The sequence below is a fragment of the Bos indicus genome, chromosome 5 (assembly GCF_029378745.1).
Source record: "Bos indicus isolate NIAB-ARS_2022 breed Sahiwal x Tharparkar chromosome 5, NIAB-ARS_B.indTharparkar_mat_pri_1.0, whole genome shotgun sequence".
NCBI classification, from domain to species: domain Eukaryota; kingdom Metazoa; phylum Chordata; class Mammalia; order Artiodactyla; family Bovidae; genus Bos; species Bos indicus.
Window position 1 is genome coordinate 71496163 of NC_091764.1, and position 16293 is coordinate 71512455.

General features: G+C 46.6%; 2 protein-coding genes across 7 annotated transcripts in view; one reads left to right on the forward strand and one right to left on the reverse strand.

Moving 5' to 3' along the window:
* Positions 1 to 4489, forward strand: part of TIMP3 (TIMP metallopeptidase inhibitor 3) — a 60182-nt gene extending 55693 nt beyond the window's left edge. The window contains exon 5 of the mRNA XM_019961260.2: positions 594 to 4489. Within this exon, the coding sequence (XP_019816819.1) occupies positions 594 to 791 (198 nt within the window). The 3' untranslated portion in view covers positions 792 to 4489. The remainder of the gene's footprint in view (positions 1 to 593) is intronic.
* The window catches only part of SYN3 (synapsin III), a 498442-nt gene that overhangs the window by 343803 nt on the left and 138346 nt on the right, over positions 1 to 16293 (reverse strand). For all 6 annotated transcript variants that reach the window (XM_070789671.1, XM_070789672.1, XM_019961256.2 and 3 more), the window contains 2 exons: positions 8497 to 8653; positions 6611 to 6700 (listed from right to left, as the gene is read on the reverse strand). In XM_070789671.1, coding sequence (XP_070645772.1) covers positions 6611 to 6700; positions 8497 to 8653 — 247 coding nt within the window. The remainder of the gene's footprint in view (positions 1 to 6610; positions 6701 to 8496; positions 8654 to 16293) is intronic.

Genomic DNA, 16293 nt, shown 5'->3' on the forward strand with positions numbered 1-16293 from the left:
GCTATAGGAGGCAGTTGGGCCAGTCTCTCAATTAATTCTCATGACAACTCTGCAAAATTGTGACAACAGTGATTACTACTAGTATAGTTTTAATTATCCCTATTTTGCAGATGAGGAAACATCTGCAAAAGGCCCAGAGAGTAGCTAGGCCTAAGTCACACAGCTCACTGTCTGATTTCCAGCCTACGGCAGCTGGACTCTACATTTTTATGCTTTAATCTTTTTGATTTCTCAGTTCCCTACAATTGTTAAGAACTCCCATGCTTGCCTGTTACCACTTGAGAGGAAAAGCTCTCCCAAATATCTAATTCTACCACTTTCTGGCTGTGTGACTTGGGGCAAGTTACTTAACCTCTCTGAGGCTCTATTGTTTGTAAAAGGGAGATAAATCAGTTATGAGAATTAAAGAATAAGATGGAAGCACTTAGCAGAATGTCTGGTACATAGTAGGTGCTCAATAAATATTGGTGAGTGTTATTTATATTGTCCTCACTAAGGGAGGGATGTGGCTGGGCTCCACCACAGAGATCTCACATCAGGCCTAAGTCCACCCTGGCAGAGCCCACCAACCTTTGGCTTTTATCTCACTGCAGATCAAATCCTGCTACTACCTGCCTTGCTTTGTAACCTCCAAGAACGAGTGTCTCTGGACCGACATGCTCTCCAATTTCGGCTACCCTGGCTACCAGTCCAAACACTACGCTTGCATCCGGCAGAAGGGTGGCTACTGTAGCTGGTACCGAGGATGGGCACCCCCGGACAAAAGCATCATCAATGCCACAGACCCCTGAGCATCAGACCCGGCCCCACCTCACTTCCCTCCCTTCCCACTGAGCTTCCCTTGGACACTAACTCTTCTCAGATGATGACAATGAAATTAGTGCCTGTTTTCTTGCAAATTTAGCACTTCGAACACTTAGAGGAAAATCTATGCTGTCATATGGAGTTTATTTGGAACCATCCTCCTGGCCCCACCCCTCCCTTTCTTTTTGGTGTTTGACATCACCCATTTCCACCTGGAAATTTTTGGTGTCATGCCAGAAAGAATGAGGAGTGGGTACTCTTCTTCTTCGTGATGATATAATCTATATTTTTTTAGGAAAACAAAAATTGAAAAACTACCCGATTAGGGCATTGTAATATCTACCCTTCTTTCTTCTTCCCCATCTCACCATCTCCCAGACTCTCCTTCCTTTGCCCTTCTCTACCCTCTTCCTCAGTACGTAAAGGACACAGACAAGGAAGCTGCTGAAAAGCCAACTGTTTCAAATCAGTCAAGGGCAGCCAGCAGATAGACTCAAGGTACGCAGAAGATGTTATACACCGAGGAGATGCTACTGCATGTCCTTACCAGACTGTGTCTGTCTGTGTCTGCACATGAGACTGAGGGAGGGAAGGAAGAAACTGCAAGAGGGTCTGGATGATGCAGCACACACACAGCTCCCCCAGCCCACCGATGCTTGGGTTGACCAGATGTTTCTGAGTCTGGAGCAAGCAGCCAGGCCAGAATAACAGAATTTTCTTAGTTGATGAAGACTTAAATATCTGCCTGAGGTCAGGAGGCAATGTGCCTTAGACAAAAGCTCAGGTGAGAGACTAAGATGAATGTCTTTCCTCTTCTCACTGCCCACAAGATTTCCTCCTGGAAACGTCTTTGGTAGATCTGGCCAGGAGCTTGCCTTTATATAAATCGGAGAAATACGAACACCGTACACTATCCACAGATAGAGAACAAGTAGATTTGGGTAGAGGATATTATTTCCAAACTAGCATTTTAGTTCACCTAGGGGGGTGTGTTTGCATACACATTTACATATACCCACATGGGGACATAAGCTAATTTTTTTTTTTTTTACAGGACACAGAATTCTGTTCAATGCTGTTAAATATGCCAATAGCTTAATCTCTTCTATTTTGTTGTTGTTGCTTGTTTGAAGAAAATCATGACATTCCAAGTTGATCTTTTTTTTTTTTCATTTTAATTAAAATTTGAATTTCTGAGCACCCTCAGCATCCCTCTAATTGGGGTCATCTGACCTCTGTCCTCCTTTTCTCCTGCTTCATGTTTGGGGCCTTCATTTAACTGCCTTTACTGGCTGGCTCAGATGGGAGATGCGAGTTAGTGTGGGTCTGGGCCTGGGCACAGGAAGGAAAGCTGCAGTATCTGCCTTGGTTAGATGGCCACATTTTCTGGGTTTGGGGACAACTTGCTCCTTTTCCTATAGCTTACTGGCGAGTGAATGACACATCCTAAGGCCCTCACCTCATAGAATTAAAAGTGGTGGTCACTGGGAAAACCTGACTTTGCAAACAGCTGTAGGGTTTTTGTTGTGTTTTTTGAAATAAAACTATAATATAAATTCTCTGATTACATAAAATTATTTTAAGTTTTAGTGTTGAAAGTGAGATGCCAAGAGTAGGTGATAATGTATATTTTACAGAATTGAGGATGGTAGGATGGTTACATTTAACATGATGGCTCTGTCTCTTTTTTTCAGATTATGGGTATTTGTACTCTATTAGTATTTGTATCTTCAGTTCATTCCACTTTAGGAAACAGAGCTGCCAATTTAAACGGGAGAAAAAAAAGCAGCAGACAACACAATGTAATGTCTCGCTCACAAACACAAATGCCCAGGCAAGGTGTTTGGCAGAACCTCAGAGCGAGAAGGCAGTCAAGGCATCTGATTTCCTCCAGACTGGTCTCATTACCTAGTACCTTTCACCTTGTGGTGGGGACATTTGGCATGCAGGAAACAGGAGACTTTGCTCTCAGTGGGGCAGCATAAGCAGAAGGAGCTGAGTTCAGCAGGCCAGTGGTTTTTAAGGGGTAAGCCCCAGACTTGGTGTTTTAAGATTTTCTTAATTTGAACTTCAAAGTCCTACAAGGTGGAAGCCCTAACCCGATCTGCACAGGTGCCCTCCCACAACTGGACATCAGTGTGACTCCATGAGGCATCTGGCTATTCTTGGTCCCTGGTGGGGTCACCTCCACTCACACAAAGAGAGACTTGAGGTGAGGCCTGAGCCCAAATCACCTGAAGCTTCCCTCTGAAAAGTTGGTGGAACCACAGTCCCATCTGCCAGGCCCTGGTGAGGAGAACAGCAGGTCCTGAGCAAAGAAGGGTCCTTTGCAAAGTGATGTCAGAGGGCGGTTTTTGAGCTTTCTATAAGCTATAGCTTTGTTTATTTCACCTGTTCACTTACTGTATAATTTAAAGTCATTTATGTAGCTGAGACACTTCCGTATTTCATTCATTTCATGAACGTTTTATTTTGCTAAATCTTATGTCATGTGTAGGCTGTAATATGTGTACACTGTGTTTAAGAGAAAAGAAGAAAACAAAACCCACATGCCACCATTTTTCTGAATCAAATTCTACAGTGGAATGGAGGGTAAAGACTTCTACTGTGCAGGCAGCTAGATTGGTAAATGGGGGAACTAGAAGCAACGAGCACTGGAGAGCCCTCTAGACTCTTCCCCGTTGGCATCCTAGTGCTTTCTGGACTATGAAGGAGAAGAGAAAAAATAGCAAGTACGTTCACATCCTTGCCCTGTTATCAACTGGCCCTGGGCGCTCTGCTAGTCATTCCCATTCCTTTTTCCCTCTAGTCCATTTGTCCAACCCATTGAGAAGCCATGATTTCACCTAAAAATCCAGGGCCGTGGGACCTGTGATTCTGAGATGTCTTGGCCTCCGCTGGCCATCTCTTCTGCCTCCCTATGCAGGAGGCACCACACCTAGGCTCTCGCCTCTCAGGCCAGTGCTCCATCTGGCCAGCACTGGGAGACTCCTGTGCTTTTTACCCTTGCACAGCCCCAGACACATAATGGCAATCAGGCTACAGCCCATGAGCACCATTTTTCATACAAAAAAATGAAGGTTCTTGAGCAATTAAAAAAAATGACTTATTGGAACAGCTGTCTCAGAGAAACCGTGGTCCCCAAGAGACAACACCCTCTCCTGCCTCTGTCCTTCATCATGTGTTCACTGACCAGCAACATGAGTTAACCAAAAATGACACCCAAGCGTTTGGCTCCTGGCTGTGAAAGTAAAAATATCACTAAAATAGTTTTACACAAGAAAAACACTTTAAAAATTCTGACAGCAAAAACAAAACACAGTGGGCGCGTGCTGGGGAGACGGATATAAACAGCTTCCAAATGGGCTCCTGGGAGGCACGAGAAGGGCTCACGGTCCGAGGGGAGGGGCTTCATAAATTCTCCCAGGCACCACCCTCCTTCCTCCTTAGCCGGTCTGCTGTCCTGAGAGCCAGAAGTGATGGAGAGAAATCAACTAGAGAAAACCCTGTCTGGAAGGAATGTATTTGTTGCTAAATTTTGTAGCACTGTTTACAGTTTTCCTCCATGTTATTTATGAATTTTATATTCCGAGAATGTATATTGTCTTGTAATGTTGCATAATGTTCACTTTTTATAGTGTGTCCTTTATTCTAAACAGTAAAGTGGTTTTATTTCTATCACATACCTGCAGTCTCCTGCTTCTTTGTGTCCTGACCGCCGTTGGGGGTTATGGCGACCACAGAGGCTCTCAGAAGTCAGGTCCTGCCTGCTTTGGCCCCTGGCCTGTGAATAGTCCCTACCCTCCATTCAGTTCCACAGTATGGACCCACCTGCCCCAGCCCTTTCCCCAGGCGGGAGCATTTTCAGGAGAGGCATCCTAGACTTCCTGCGGCGGCTAATCCAGCCCTGACCTTCCTCTCTAATTCTACGACCAGGGTTCGTCCCAGTTCTACGGAATCTGGATCAACATCTAATTACCTGATAGTGGTTCGGGTATTCCCAGACTGGAGCCCTGACTTGCTGCTGCTACTGGAGCCCTGACTTAGCCTTGCCTATTTTCTTTCTTAGAATCTCAACCTAGTGGAAGTCGGAGAGGGAGGATCAAACAGCAGTCCTTGATGCCAAATGCCTGCCTGGAATTTCAAGTATGACTTGGCCTAGTTGGGAATGCCAGGAACTCACTACAGCCGTGCAACACCCTCCCCCCTACCGCCCCGGCCCCACTCAGAACTTACAGCTGGGCCTGTCACCCTCAATGGGCTGGGTTGGCGGCAAACCCTTCACCCAAATATTATCCCACTGTTGACAATGTTTCAAGGTATGGCTTTGCCCCAATTTTAAAACTACTCTATTTTGAGCACCTATTGTATGCGACTGAGAAGGCAATGGCACCCCACTCCAGTACTCTTGCCTGGAAAAATCCCATGGACGGAGGAGCCTGGTAGGCTAGAGTCCATGGGGTCTCTAGGAGTCAGACATGAATGAGCGACTTCACTTTCACTTTTCACTTTCATGCATTGGAGAAGGAAATGGCAACCCACTCCAGTGTTCTTGCCTGGAGAATCCCAGGGACAGGGGAGCCTGGTGGGCTGCCATCTATGGGGGTTGAACAGAGTTGGACACGACTTAAGTGACTTGGCAGCAGCAGCAGCGTTGTATACCAAGCACAGTACCCTGTACACATGATCGTGTTAAATCTCAACAACCCAATGAAGTGGTTCCACTGTCATACATGGTTTTCTACCAAGGAAGCTGAGACTCACAGAGATCCAAAGCCTAGTAAGCAGGCAGAACTGGGATTCAAACTCAGGCTGGTTTGAGGATAAATCCTGAATTTTCTTCACTGTTTCTCACTTTGTTGGAACATGCCCCCTTCTTATTCCAACCAGCACACCCTGGCTGGTATGACACCTCACTAGATCAGATACAAGGGAAAGATAATCAATGAGAAACATTTTTGCCTGCTTAGACTGTCCCCCCACTTGGAGACACCTATCAGTGTCTTCAAATAGGACTTGGAAGCTCAGTTGCCTAAACTTGGGACTAAAAGCAGACTGTTGGGACCCTATTAACCATCTTGTGCCCCACGACTTGTGTTCTTTGCAAGGCATGCATGGGGCCATGGCCCTGCATTCCTTTGACAAGTTTAACAGGACCACTGACCATGACAGCAGGCATGTCACGGGCTCTTTCCAGCATCCCAGAACTCTTCCATCTAACTTCTTCTGGCCGCGGGATGGAGAGCCCCTCACCTCACACCCAAAAAGACGTTCACCTTTCCCACCCTCCAAATGGGAGGCTATCCAACATATTCCAAGCTAAACTCCAACCACTTCCCAGCAACAACCTTGGGTATATTCAAAAGTTTGAGTGCAGAGAGGATGCACGAGCAAACTGCCCTTTGATGATTAATGGAAACAAAAATATCACTGCTTTTATTAAAATAAGAGTTGAAACCAAGTCCTGCACAGGGCTCACATGAAATAACATTCTACCTTAGAAACATCTTTCACCTTTGTTTCCAACTGCCAGCTCAAGTTGTCCCGATTTGCTGAAGATTCCCAGGGTCCCACGGAATGCTGTGTATCTTTGTCATTTACTCTACCACCTGAAATTTCACCTGGAGACCTGACTCTTCCCCTGGAAAGCCAGGTGTTCCCACAGGATGTCACAGCTCTTCCTTACAGCCTAGGTGGTCAGGGAGCAGCCCCCATGCCCACCTCCTCCATTCAAACGGACTGAGTACATGGACATCTGTATTTATTCCATAACACAAAAATGGTAAGAGTGAAAAAAGGTACTCACCATTGGCTTGTGATTGGGGAAAAATGTTTGCTCCACAAGCGGGAACTTCTCAGGACCCAGGGAATGGAAGATCTTAATGAGCTGAGAGAACTAGGATAGAATATGACAGAATATTGGTCACCCACTGCTACCTGGTATGGAGAAATATCCCACCGGATCCCAGGCCTCAAGCACCTATCTGCTCCAGTAGCTGCTCCCTGCCCACAGGATAAAGGCCAGAGTCCTGGACTGGACATTCGTCCTCAGTCTCCTCCGTCATCCACCTTGCTCAGCAGCCCTGGGAGCTCATTCTGTGCCCAGCACTGAGCTCGACAGCACACACAGCTCTATGTGTTCAGGGGCAACACACTGAACACATGAGACCAGGTCTGGAGGAAAGACAGCCTGTGGGCAGATGGCTGAGATAATAACATCTTGCTGGAGGGAAGTGAGGGGCTTGTGGGACCTGTAAGAGAGGTAAGGATGACTTCAGAAGCAGATTATATAAGAGAAGGAGGAAGGGCATTCCAGTGTGCATTGAGACAGCTGTGTGCTAGAGATGCTCAGCGGACAAAGAGCTGGGAATTCACCCATCAGGCAAAGGGAGCTGTCAGTGAACTAAAACAGGGAAGAGTAAGGTAGACTCTGATCAGAAAGAAGGAATCAGGTGCAGCGTAAGGCCTAATGTGGATGTCTAGTGGCTGGAAGAGGAGCTAAGTCTTGTGCCAAACTGACTTTGGGGTAAACTCAATACTGAGAGCTCACATGGGAAGAACAGACAACAGGAACTCTCTGCATCATGCCAGGACTGGAAGATTCTTGGGCTGCAGCCTGCCGTTGTGGTGCAACATGCTGTCAGTTTAATAGGCTTGAGGGACCTCAGAAATATGAGAAATGAGGGAGGGTCCCTCATTCTACAGATAAGCAAACTGACGTCCAGAGCAGGAGAGCAATTCCATAATCAAGTAAGAGTTTTGGAGAATGTCCAGCTTCACTATTTACTACTAGCGACATAAGTCTCAATTTCCTCTTCTGTCCAATGGAGATACTAGAAATACCTACTCATCACGGTGGTTTTAAGATTAAATATAATATGCATATGAAGGGCTCAACATAGTGCAGTTAGTACTAATGAATTGTACTTGCTACCATCACCAAGACTATGTGGGAAAAAAAGGATGGTGAACTAATACCGCTGAGGACCCTTCCGGGGATGTTGTAGGCCTAAAAGCTTAGTCAGGGAAGAACGAGAAGGAGACCAAGGCCATAGTAACAATGGTTAAAGACTATCCATACCTACTAAATGAATGCATACGTGCATTCAATAAATCCTGAGTGCCAGTTCTGCAGAGACCTTGTTGTCACCATGCTCAAAGAGTGAGAGCAGTAGGGTCCCCCTCTTACCACTGACAATATTATAACGTAACATTGTACCATGCTGCTGCTGCTGCTGCTAAGTCGCTTCAGTCGTGTTCCGACTCTGTGCGACCCCACAGACGGTAGCCCACCAGGCTCCGCCATCCCTGGCATTCTCCAGGCAAGAATACTGGAGTGGGTTGCCATTTCCTTCTCCAATGCATGAAAGAGAAAAGTGAAAGTGAAGTCGCTCAGTCACGTCTGGCTCTTAGCAACCCCATGGATTCCAGCCTACCAGGCTCCTCCGTCCATGGGATTTTCCAGGCAAGAGTACTGGAGTGGGGTGCCATTGCCTTCTCCCATGCTATAAAACATCTGTTAGGTAATAACTACAGGAAGGGGTTTGGGATCCAAGTTGTTTATTCGGTTGCTTTAAATAAAAGACTCCCTTCATTACTGAGCCTCCCTGCTGGGGAATGGGTCCATTTCAGGGCCAGGAGGCCAGTCCCTGCTTCCCCCTTCCTTCTGAGTCAGGTTGGCCCTGCACCTACCACCCAGGGCTTGCTGCAGAAATTGTAGACAGAGTAGAGGGAGTTGACGGCAGGCAGCCCTCCATACTGGAGGCCGATGACCAGGCTGCGGTAGTCTTCGCCCAGGGCCATGCTGTAGGCGTGCTGGCGGACAAGGATGAAGTCCGGCTTGAAGGATCTGCCAAGAGAGGGACCAACAGCAGTGTTACATACTTGATGGGCTGACGGGACAATCAGGACACCAAGCCAAAGCCTGCTGGGGATGGCACCTCCGTTCAGAATGGGGACAGGGTGGGGGGGTGGGGATGAGGAAGACCAGATGCAAACACACAGCAACTGCAAAGTAAAAGGACTGAAAACAACTCACACTTTATTTCTTTTTAAGGTTGTTTTCTAGATTTTTTATACTGAACAAGTATTTAGTTGGCAAATGGAAAAAAAAAACATATCAAACAATTCAGTGAACATACTGTGGTTTTACTAGGCACTATGGCGGATACACAAGTTACTCAGTCCTCACTATTGCCGTGGGATGTGGATGCTGCTGCTGTCAATTCCATCTCACAGACGAGCACCAGAGGCTCAGGAAGACCAGGTCACTTGCTCACAAAGACACACTGCAGGTAAATGGCAGGGCCGGAGCTGTACAGCCTCATGGCCCTGGATCACAATGATGGTGCAGTGCAGTTTCCTTCTAGTGCGTCTTCAACGCTTCTTGTCCCTTTCAAGTGGCAACCTCTGGAAAGCAGCAAGAGTAGTGATGCCATGGCTTGAGAACATGCCAGGCTCTGCCAGGTCCCTCTGGAGATAAGATCCTGACTGAAGCTCACAAGCAGACCAGAGTAAGGTCAGCACTATTTCTCCAATTTATAGATGGGAACACATTGCAAGTCAGAGACGGTGTGAACTTCCCCAAATCACAAAGCTGGGAAGCAGGAGAGCCACGTTTGAACACAGGTCATCTGACTCCAAGTCCACATGCTCTACCCTCTGTCACAAGGATCCAGGTAGATTCACAGTGTTTCATTCACACTGCCAAGGATCCACCTGCTCCTGGATTCCTCACTTCTAAGTCCAGAGAAAATCAAGACTCACAGTAGGTAGGTGGTTTACACTTAAAATGGTGTGATCCCTCTGACTCATCCACACACAGACACTTAGCTTCAAATACACTGTAGTTCTTTAAAATAATTCAAATATAAATTAAAATAACTCTCAAAGGGAAAAGACTTGCCCCCAGGAAAGACACTTTTTGAATTGCTCTGAGCTTGGGCCTTATGGTGCCTGCCCCCAGGATCAGGGTCATTACAAGAACATGTTGAAGGAATGAATGATGTACATCAACATCACATCCCATTCCCAAAGAAAAGGGCAAGGGTGTCCCTGGCTAAGCTGTAACTGATCCTGAAGGTGGCCATGTGGACGGTGACATCTGAGTGTGGGTGGCATTTACTCACAGAAACAGTCAGTGATGTGACTGTGGTTAGGGTTGGTGTTGGCTAGAACCTTGGAGCTGCTATGCCTACACCCCTGCTGCGTTCTTAGAGATGAACAAGTTCCACCAGTGCATGTTACAGACCGGGAAACGGAGCCCTATAGCCAGGCAGTGACGCGTCCCAGGTCACCCGGCAACACCACGGCTCAGGAGGAGGCTGTACCACGTCCCTCATTTCCTCCTGCCGCCCCATCCTTGGCCCTGCACTCTGCAGTATCTCACAGCAACAGACACGGAAGGAGGGGTGACACGGTGTCTCTAACAGGGATCTGATGACCAAAGGGAGCACTGACTTATAAACACTTTCTACTTTTATCTGATTTTAAAAATAATATATGCTCATTGTGCAAATAAAAAAACAAAAAAAAACCCAAACCACCCTTGGAGAACAGAAACAAAATTACCTGCAATTCTCAACACAGAGAAAATTCTAATAAACTTTAGAATAATAAGCACATATTATTTGTGTTTTCTTATGTGTACATTATGACTCAATAATCTATTTTATGTATATAATATGCATTCATACTCATAATTGATTTTATGTTTTCTATTAATTATGATTTTTCTGTTTTTCACATATTATATTTTCCCTATCAAAATATCTTCAGAAGTATCATTTATAATGGCTTCCTGATAGTGCACTGAATGGATATACTATTAAGCCAACCAATCATCTATTATTATCAAGTAGCATCTTTCCAATATTTCACACATGCACATCTTTGCACACAAATTGACCTCATTTAAAATTATTTCTTTAAGATAATGTCTAAATGGAACTGTTGGGTGAAAGGGTATGAACTTTTTTAAAGGTGCTCAGAAAACCACCCCTTTTTAAATGTTCCCAACACCAGGGCATGTGCCAGTGTCTGTCTCACTGCAGCCTCACCAGTTCAGCAGTTTTTACAAAATACATTTTTCAATTTGATAAACCATTATCAAATATACCCTGCACCCCATTTCTGTTTCAGTTTGCATTTTTATGATTTTAGTAAGATTGAATACTTTTAATAACCATATGTACTTTCTTTACTGTAGAAGTCTTCTCACATCTTTCCTCACTGGAAAAAATAACGGGGTCTCCCTGTTTCCTCATTGACATGAGCTCTGACGGTGCCTTCATCTGTCATGTGCGGTAATGTTTTTACTAGTCGGTTGTCTTTTTATTTATGACTGTGAATCTTAACAAAATATATGAACACATTCTCCATTCCCCGAGTCTTTCCCTTTTGATTTTGCTCTCTGCTTTGAAGCTCCGAGGGTCCCTTGGGGCCGCGGTTCCGACAGCGCGACACGCCCTCTTCCCAGCAGTGTAGTTTCCTTCCCACACGACGGTGCTGGCATACTCGGTGCCTCACTCTGGGGTCTCCACTCTGCTCTGGGAGGAAGTAAAAGTCTTCCAATGGCCACATTCTGATGCCTTGTCTCAGGATGCTCCAACTCTAGTCCCGGATATTACGGTGCTGTCTCTCTAGAGCACCTAGAACTCACCTCTAAACCACATCTCTCTTACTCTTTGAAATAAAGTCGTAGCAACCTCCACTTTGTCTTCCAGGATTTGAGAATCTACCTCAAGCTTCCATATTCCAAGTGCTCTTTTAAAATTATACATCAGCTCCATGCTCAAAACCCTCAGAAGGCTTCCGTCTTTCTGATGACAAATGCTCACCTCCTTACCTCGGCTGCGAAGCCCCTGCCTGCCTCTTCATCTCATTTCTACTTTACTCCTCCCTCACCTCCACCAAGGGCGTCCCAGCTGGCGCAAGTGATAAAGAATCTGCCTGCCAATTTAGGAGGTGTAAGAGTGGTGGGTTTGATCCCTGGGTCAGGAAGATGCCCTGGAGGAGGGCACGGCAACCCACTCCAGTATTCTTGCCTGGAGAATCCCATGAGCAGAGGGGCCTGGAGGGCTATGGTCCACATGGTCATAAAGAGTCGGACATGACTGAAGTGACTTAGCAGCAGCAGCACCTTCACCAAAACCACACTGACAACTGCTCCTCCCTTTAATTTCTTTTCCTGGAGGCTCTTTTCCCAAATGGTGTGTGGCTGCCTCATTCTTGTCACTTATTGGCTTAAATTCATTTCCTGAAGGACACCTTTCCTGTTAGCTCTACTGAAATCTTCAATGCTCATATTGCCCTATTTTCCTCACAGCTCTTACGACAACTGTATTTCTCCGGTTTACATATTTAGTTGTTTATTGTCTGTCTCTCCCCTCTAAAGATGTCAGCTCAATGAGAACAGGGGACCTGCCCAGGTCCTTACCAGTAGTTTTAAACGAATGATGAAGCTAATGAACGCTCGAACACATGAAAGGAGGAGGGCCTCCCAGGTGGCGGAGCGGTAAAGAATCCCACAGTGAGGAAGACCTGGCTTGGATCCCTGGGTTGGGAAGATCCCCTGCAGGAGGGCAAGGCAACCCACTTCAGTGTTCTTGCCTGGAGAATTCAGTGGACCGAGGAGCCTGGCAAATACAGTCAACAGGGTTGCAAAGAGTCGGACACAACTGAGTGACTAAGACTACTATTATGAAAGAATGAGTGAATGCAAAGTAGAAAAAGGAACGAACGGTCTCTTTCATTGTGGTCCTAGAGAAGAGAAATAGGATTGATGGCCAAAGTAGCCAGGAAATTAACACGTGGACCCTAATAGCCAGTCGACTGCCTTACAATGAGTCCTGTGTTCCTGGAGGTACGTTAGCATCACCAAGAAATTTTTAACCCTAGGACATGCAAGTTGGACCCCATGACTGCTTAAGATCTTCAGACACAATATGTGAGAAATAAACATTCTCCATGAGTACTGTATCAGAGCAAATCAAGCATGTGTCACAGTTCAAATTCTGCCATTGTCTGCTGCACAGAATGCACACTGTCTTCCACACAGCCTGGGATTTGCATGGAAGGTGAAAAATTAGAGACACCAGCATGCAGTTCCTCCCTCCACACCCAGCACCCAAGGTTCTCTGTCCAGTCAGGGAATAGCCACATCCTGCATGTCACCCCACCATCCAAGGATGTAGTCAGCAGTTTCAGGACCTGACAGTGGGCCAAGCACCACTGTAGAGGCTGGAAATCCTAGGATGACTGGGACATCATTCCTGCTTTCACAAGACTTACAGTCCGAGAGGAGGTGGGTGCAATGCTAAAGGATACGGATTTGCTAAAAGAACAAATGAAAAAGTGAGTGAGTGAAACAACAGAGGCAAATACAAAACACTAAGGTGGTCCAACTCTCCCTGGGGAGGGTGTGGATGCGTGTGTGCCGGAGGGCTCGGGTCAAGAAAGGAAGGTAGGGGTTTGTCACATGGACAGGATTTTAAGGGTTTCCAGGTGGAGGGAACAGCACCTGCAACTGAATTCAGGGATCCCTGAAGTGAGAAGATAGTGGTCTGTGATCGGTTTTATTTGCTCAGTATCCTTCTCTTTTGGGGGGAAATAGACTCCATAATAAAATTCTCTCCAATCAGAGAACTGGCTTCCTCTCGGCAGTAACTGGTCTAAGGATTGCATTGCTGATGTCAAAAGGGTTGTCACAATCCTCCTTGAGTGGCCAGCTAAGCTTGAGTGACATCACCTGGGCTGACAGACAGCGTTTTCCTGCTCCATGAAAGGACCCCACCTGTAACAGGGAGACCAAGCCTGTCCGCCTCACTGAGCCCCTGAATCCTCGAGCCTGACACTGGAGCCACCCTTATCTTCTGAGTTACCCGTGCTATTGGTGGTGGTCTAGTCACTAAGTCATGTCCAACTCTTGTGACCTCATGTAGCCTTCCAGGCTCCTCTATCCATAGGATTCTCTAGGCAAGAATACTGGAGTGGGTTGCCATTTTCTTCTCCAGGGTATCTTCCTGACCCAGGGATCGAACCCGAGTCTCCTGCATTGCAAGCACATTCTGTACCAACTGAGCTATGAGGGGATCTTCCCACTTGAGCTGTTAAGTATTCTATTTTGCCTACACTGGTTTAAATTGGGTCTGGTGCTTGCCCTCACTATTGCTCTGACTGGTATTGGGAGGAAGTGGCAAAGTCTGTAATTGGTTACATGGCAGGGGTATAAAGTCTAATGAGGTGGTGGCAAGAGATATGGTTGGGTGAACATTCCCAACGACTCTCGTGAACCCCTTCCCGCTCTTCTGCTTCCACAGGCCCTCTGGGCACATGTCCTGTGTCTTTCATGCCTGAGCAAGAAGGCCTCCTTCAGTCCCACACAAGCTGGCACATCCTGGCTAGAGGCTGTACCTGGGTTTTCTTATTCCTTAGACTTAAAATGAGCTATGTTATATGGGTTTCTGACCCCAGGTCTTTTCTCAGAAGCGGCATTCGATGCTAGAGAGTAAATCAAGGACAACATACAATTAAATGGTAGAGACGGGACAGGTGATGCATTGCTGTGAGATTACCAGGTGCTCCAGGCAGTGTCAAGAAGTGGGGGGCCAAAGGCTGAGTCACTTTTCATCACTGGAGAAGCTTAATAATTCCCTCAATATGCAGAAGCCTGCAGTGGCCAGAAAAGATTTTGACTGGGCTTTACCTGGGGCCTAAGTTAATATGCAGAAGCCTCGTTATTCTCAGCCACCTGACTGCTATTTTGTCAGTCACTTTTCTGAAAGACCCAGGCTGACTAAGGGACAGTGTTGCTAACTTTGGTCACATGTTGACCCATCAAAGCCAGACGTGACTCCAGCCGTGGCTGGGAAGGCTCTGGGCTTTTGATATCTGTACCCACCAGCAGAAACTTCAGGTGTCCTCCGAACTTCTCCCATTTCTCACACTCCTTCCCCATCCCCCTCCACCTCTGAAAATACCCCCTCAGGTACCAAATCTATGGGAAGGAAACCAAGAGAACTGAGCACACCAGCCGTAACAGGAGTCCTGAGGAAAAGCAAAGGGGAATGCACGCTCCTGAAGGCTATGGACCAGTACTGCGCAGCCAGGGCAGAACAGAGGAGACGTGTGTGCTAGGCAGATGCAGAGCCTTGACTGGGCCATACGGAAGGGCTTTAGGAATTCGCGATGCTTCCCGCCAGCCGGAGGACTGCAAGAAATTAGTCCAGGCGGAAGAGAAACGAGGTGGTGGCCGACCAGCAATCTGGCGAGGAGCGGACAGCAGGAGGCCGCAGTGGGGTTGGCGGGGCCCACATGGCAGCCGCCAGCCACATGGCGCGACGGCGGCAGGGGGAAGCCCGGCGGCGCTTACACACAACCAGGCTCTCTCTGAGTCTCGGGGCTCTCTTTGTAAACTACTAGGAGATTAATAAAACATAGACATGAGTTGCTGGAGGAAGGAGACTTCCTCGTCTCCCTTCTAAGCATCAGAATATCGGTCTCTTTATCTCAGTCTCTTCTCCTTTTCATTTCAGAGAAGTTCTTGTGACTCCACCCTTGCTCCATCCTTCTTCTCCATCACCCTGAGGATCCCACATATTATGGGTTGAACTGTAAGCCCCCAAAAGATACATCGAAGTCCTGAGCCCTGTTCCTGGCTGTGTGACCTGATTTGGAAACAGGTCTTAGCAGATTTAATCAAGTTAAGGTGCAGTCATACTGGAGTAGAGTGCCTAACCCAATGCCTAGATCTTTATAAGAGAAGGTCAATCTAGATGCAGACAGAGAGAGGAAGAGGAGAACGCCATGTGACGATAGAACCAAAGATTAGAGCGATGAGTCGACACATCAAGGAATGTCAAGGATTGCTGCCAACATGGCAAGGAATGTCAAGGATTGCTGGCAACCACGAGAAATGAGGAAGACACAGGAATGGATCCTCAGCTAGATGATTGAGAGGGAGCATGGCCCTGCTGACACCTTGATTGCAGACTTCCTGGCTTCAGAACCAGGAGAGAATAAACTTCTGTTGTGTAAGCTGCCCAGCCTCTGGCACTTAGTTATAGCAGCCTCAGGAAACAAATACTCTGCACACCCGCAGTATTTCCTTTTTCTAGCAGCTTCCTGGCTTTCTTTCTTCTTCTGCATATCCATCCACAGCCCCCTCCTCACTTCCCGAAAAAACAACCCTGACTCCAACAATAAGAAAACCTTTGCTTCAAGGCTGAAAATGAATGACAGTTAAGTAATGCTTACGGAACTTTATGTAAAAGAGTTAACAAATCAACACATAGATAAGTGTATGGAGATTTATTTGGAAGGATGTTCAGCAAAAGCACTAAGCTGGCTATCTCTGAAGGGTGGGATGGGAAATGGGGGGGGTTTACATTCTCTTCAGACTTTTTTGTACTATCTGTATATTAAAAAAAAAAAGAGTACAAAGCATTTTTACAACTATGAAAAAACAATGAGGTTTATCTTCATTTTTGG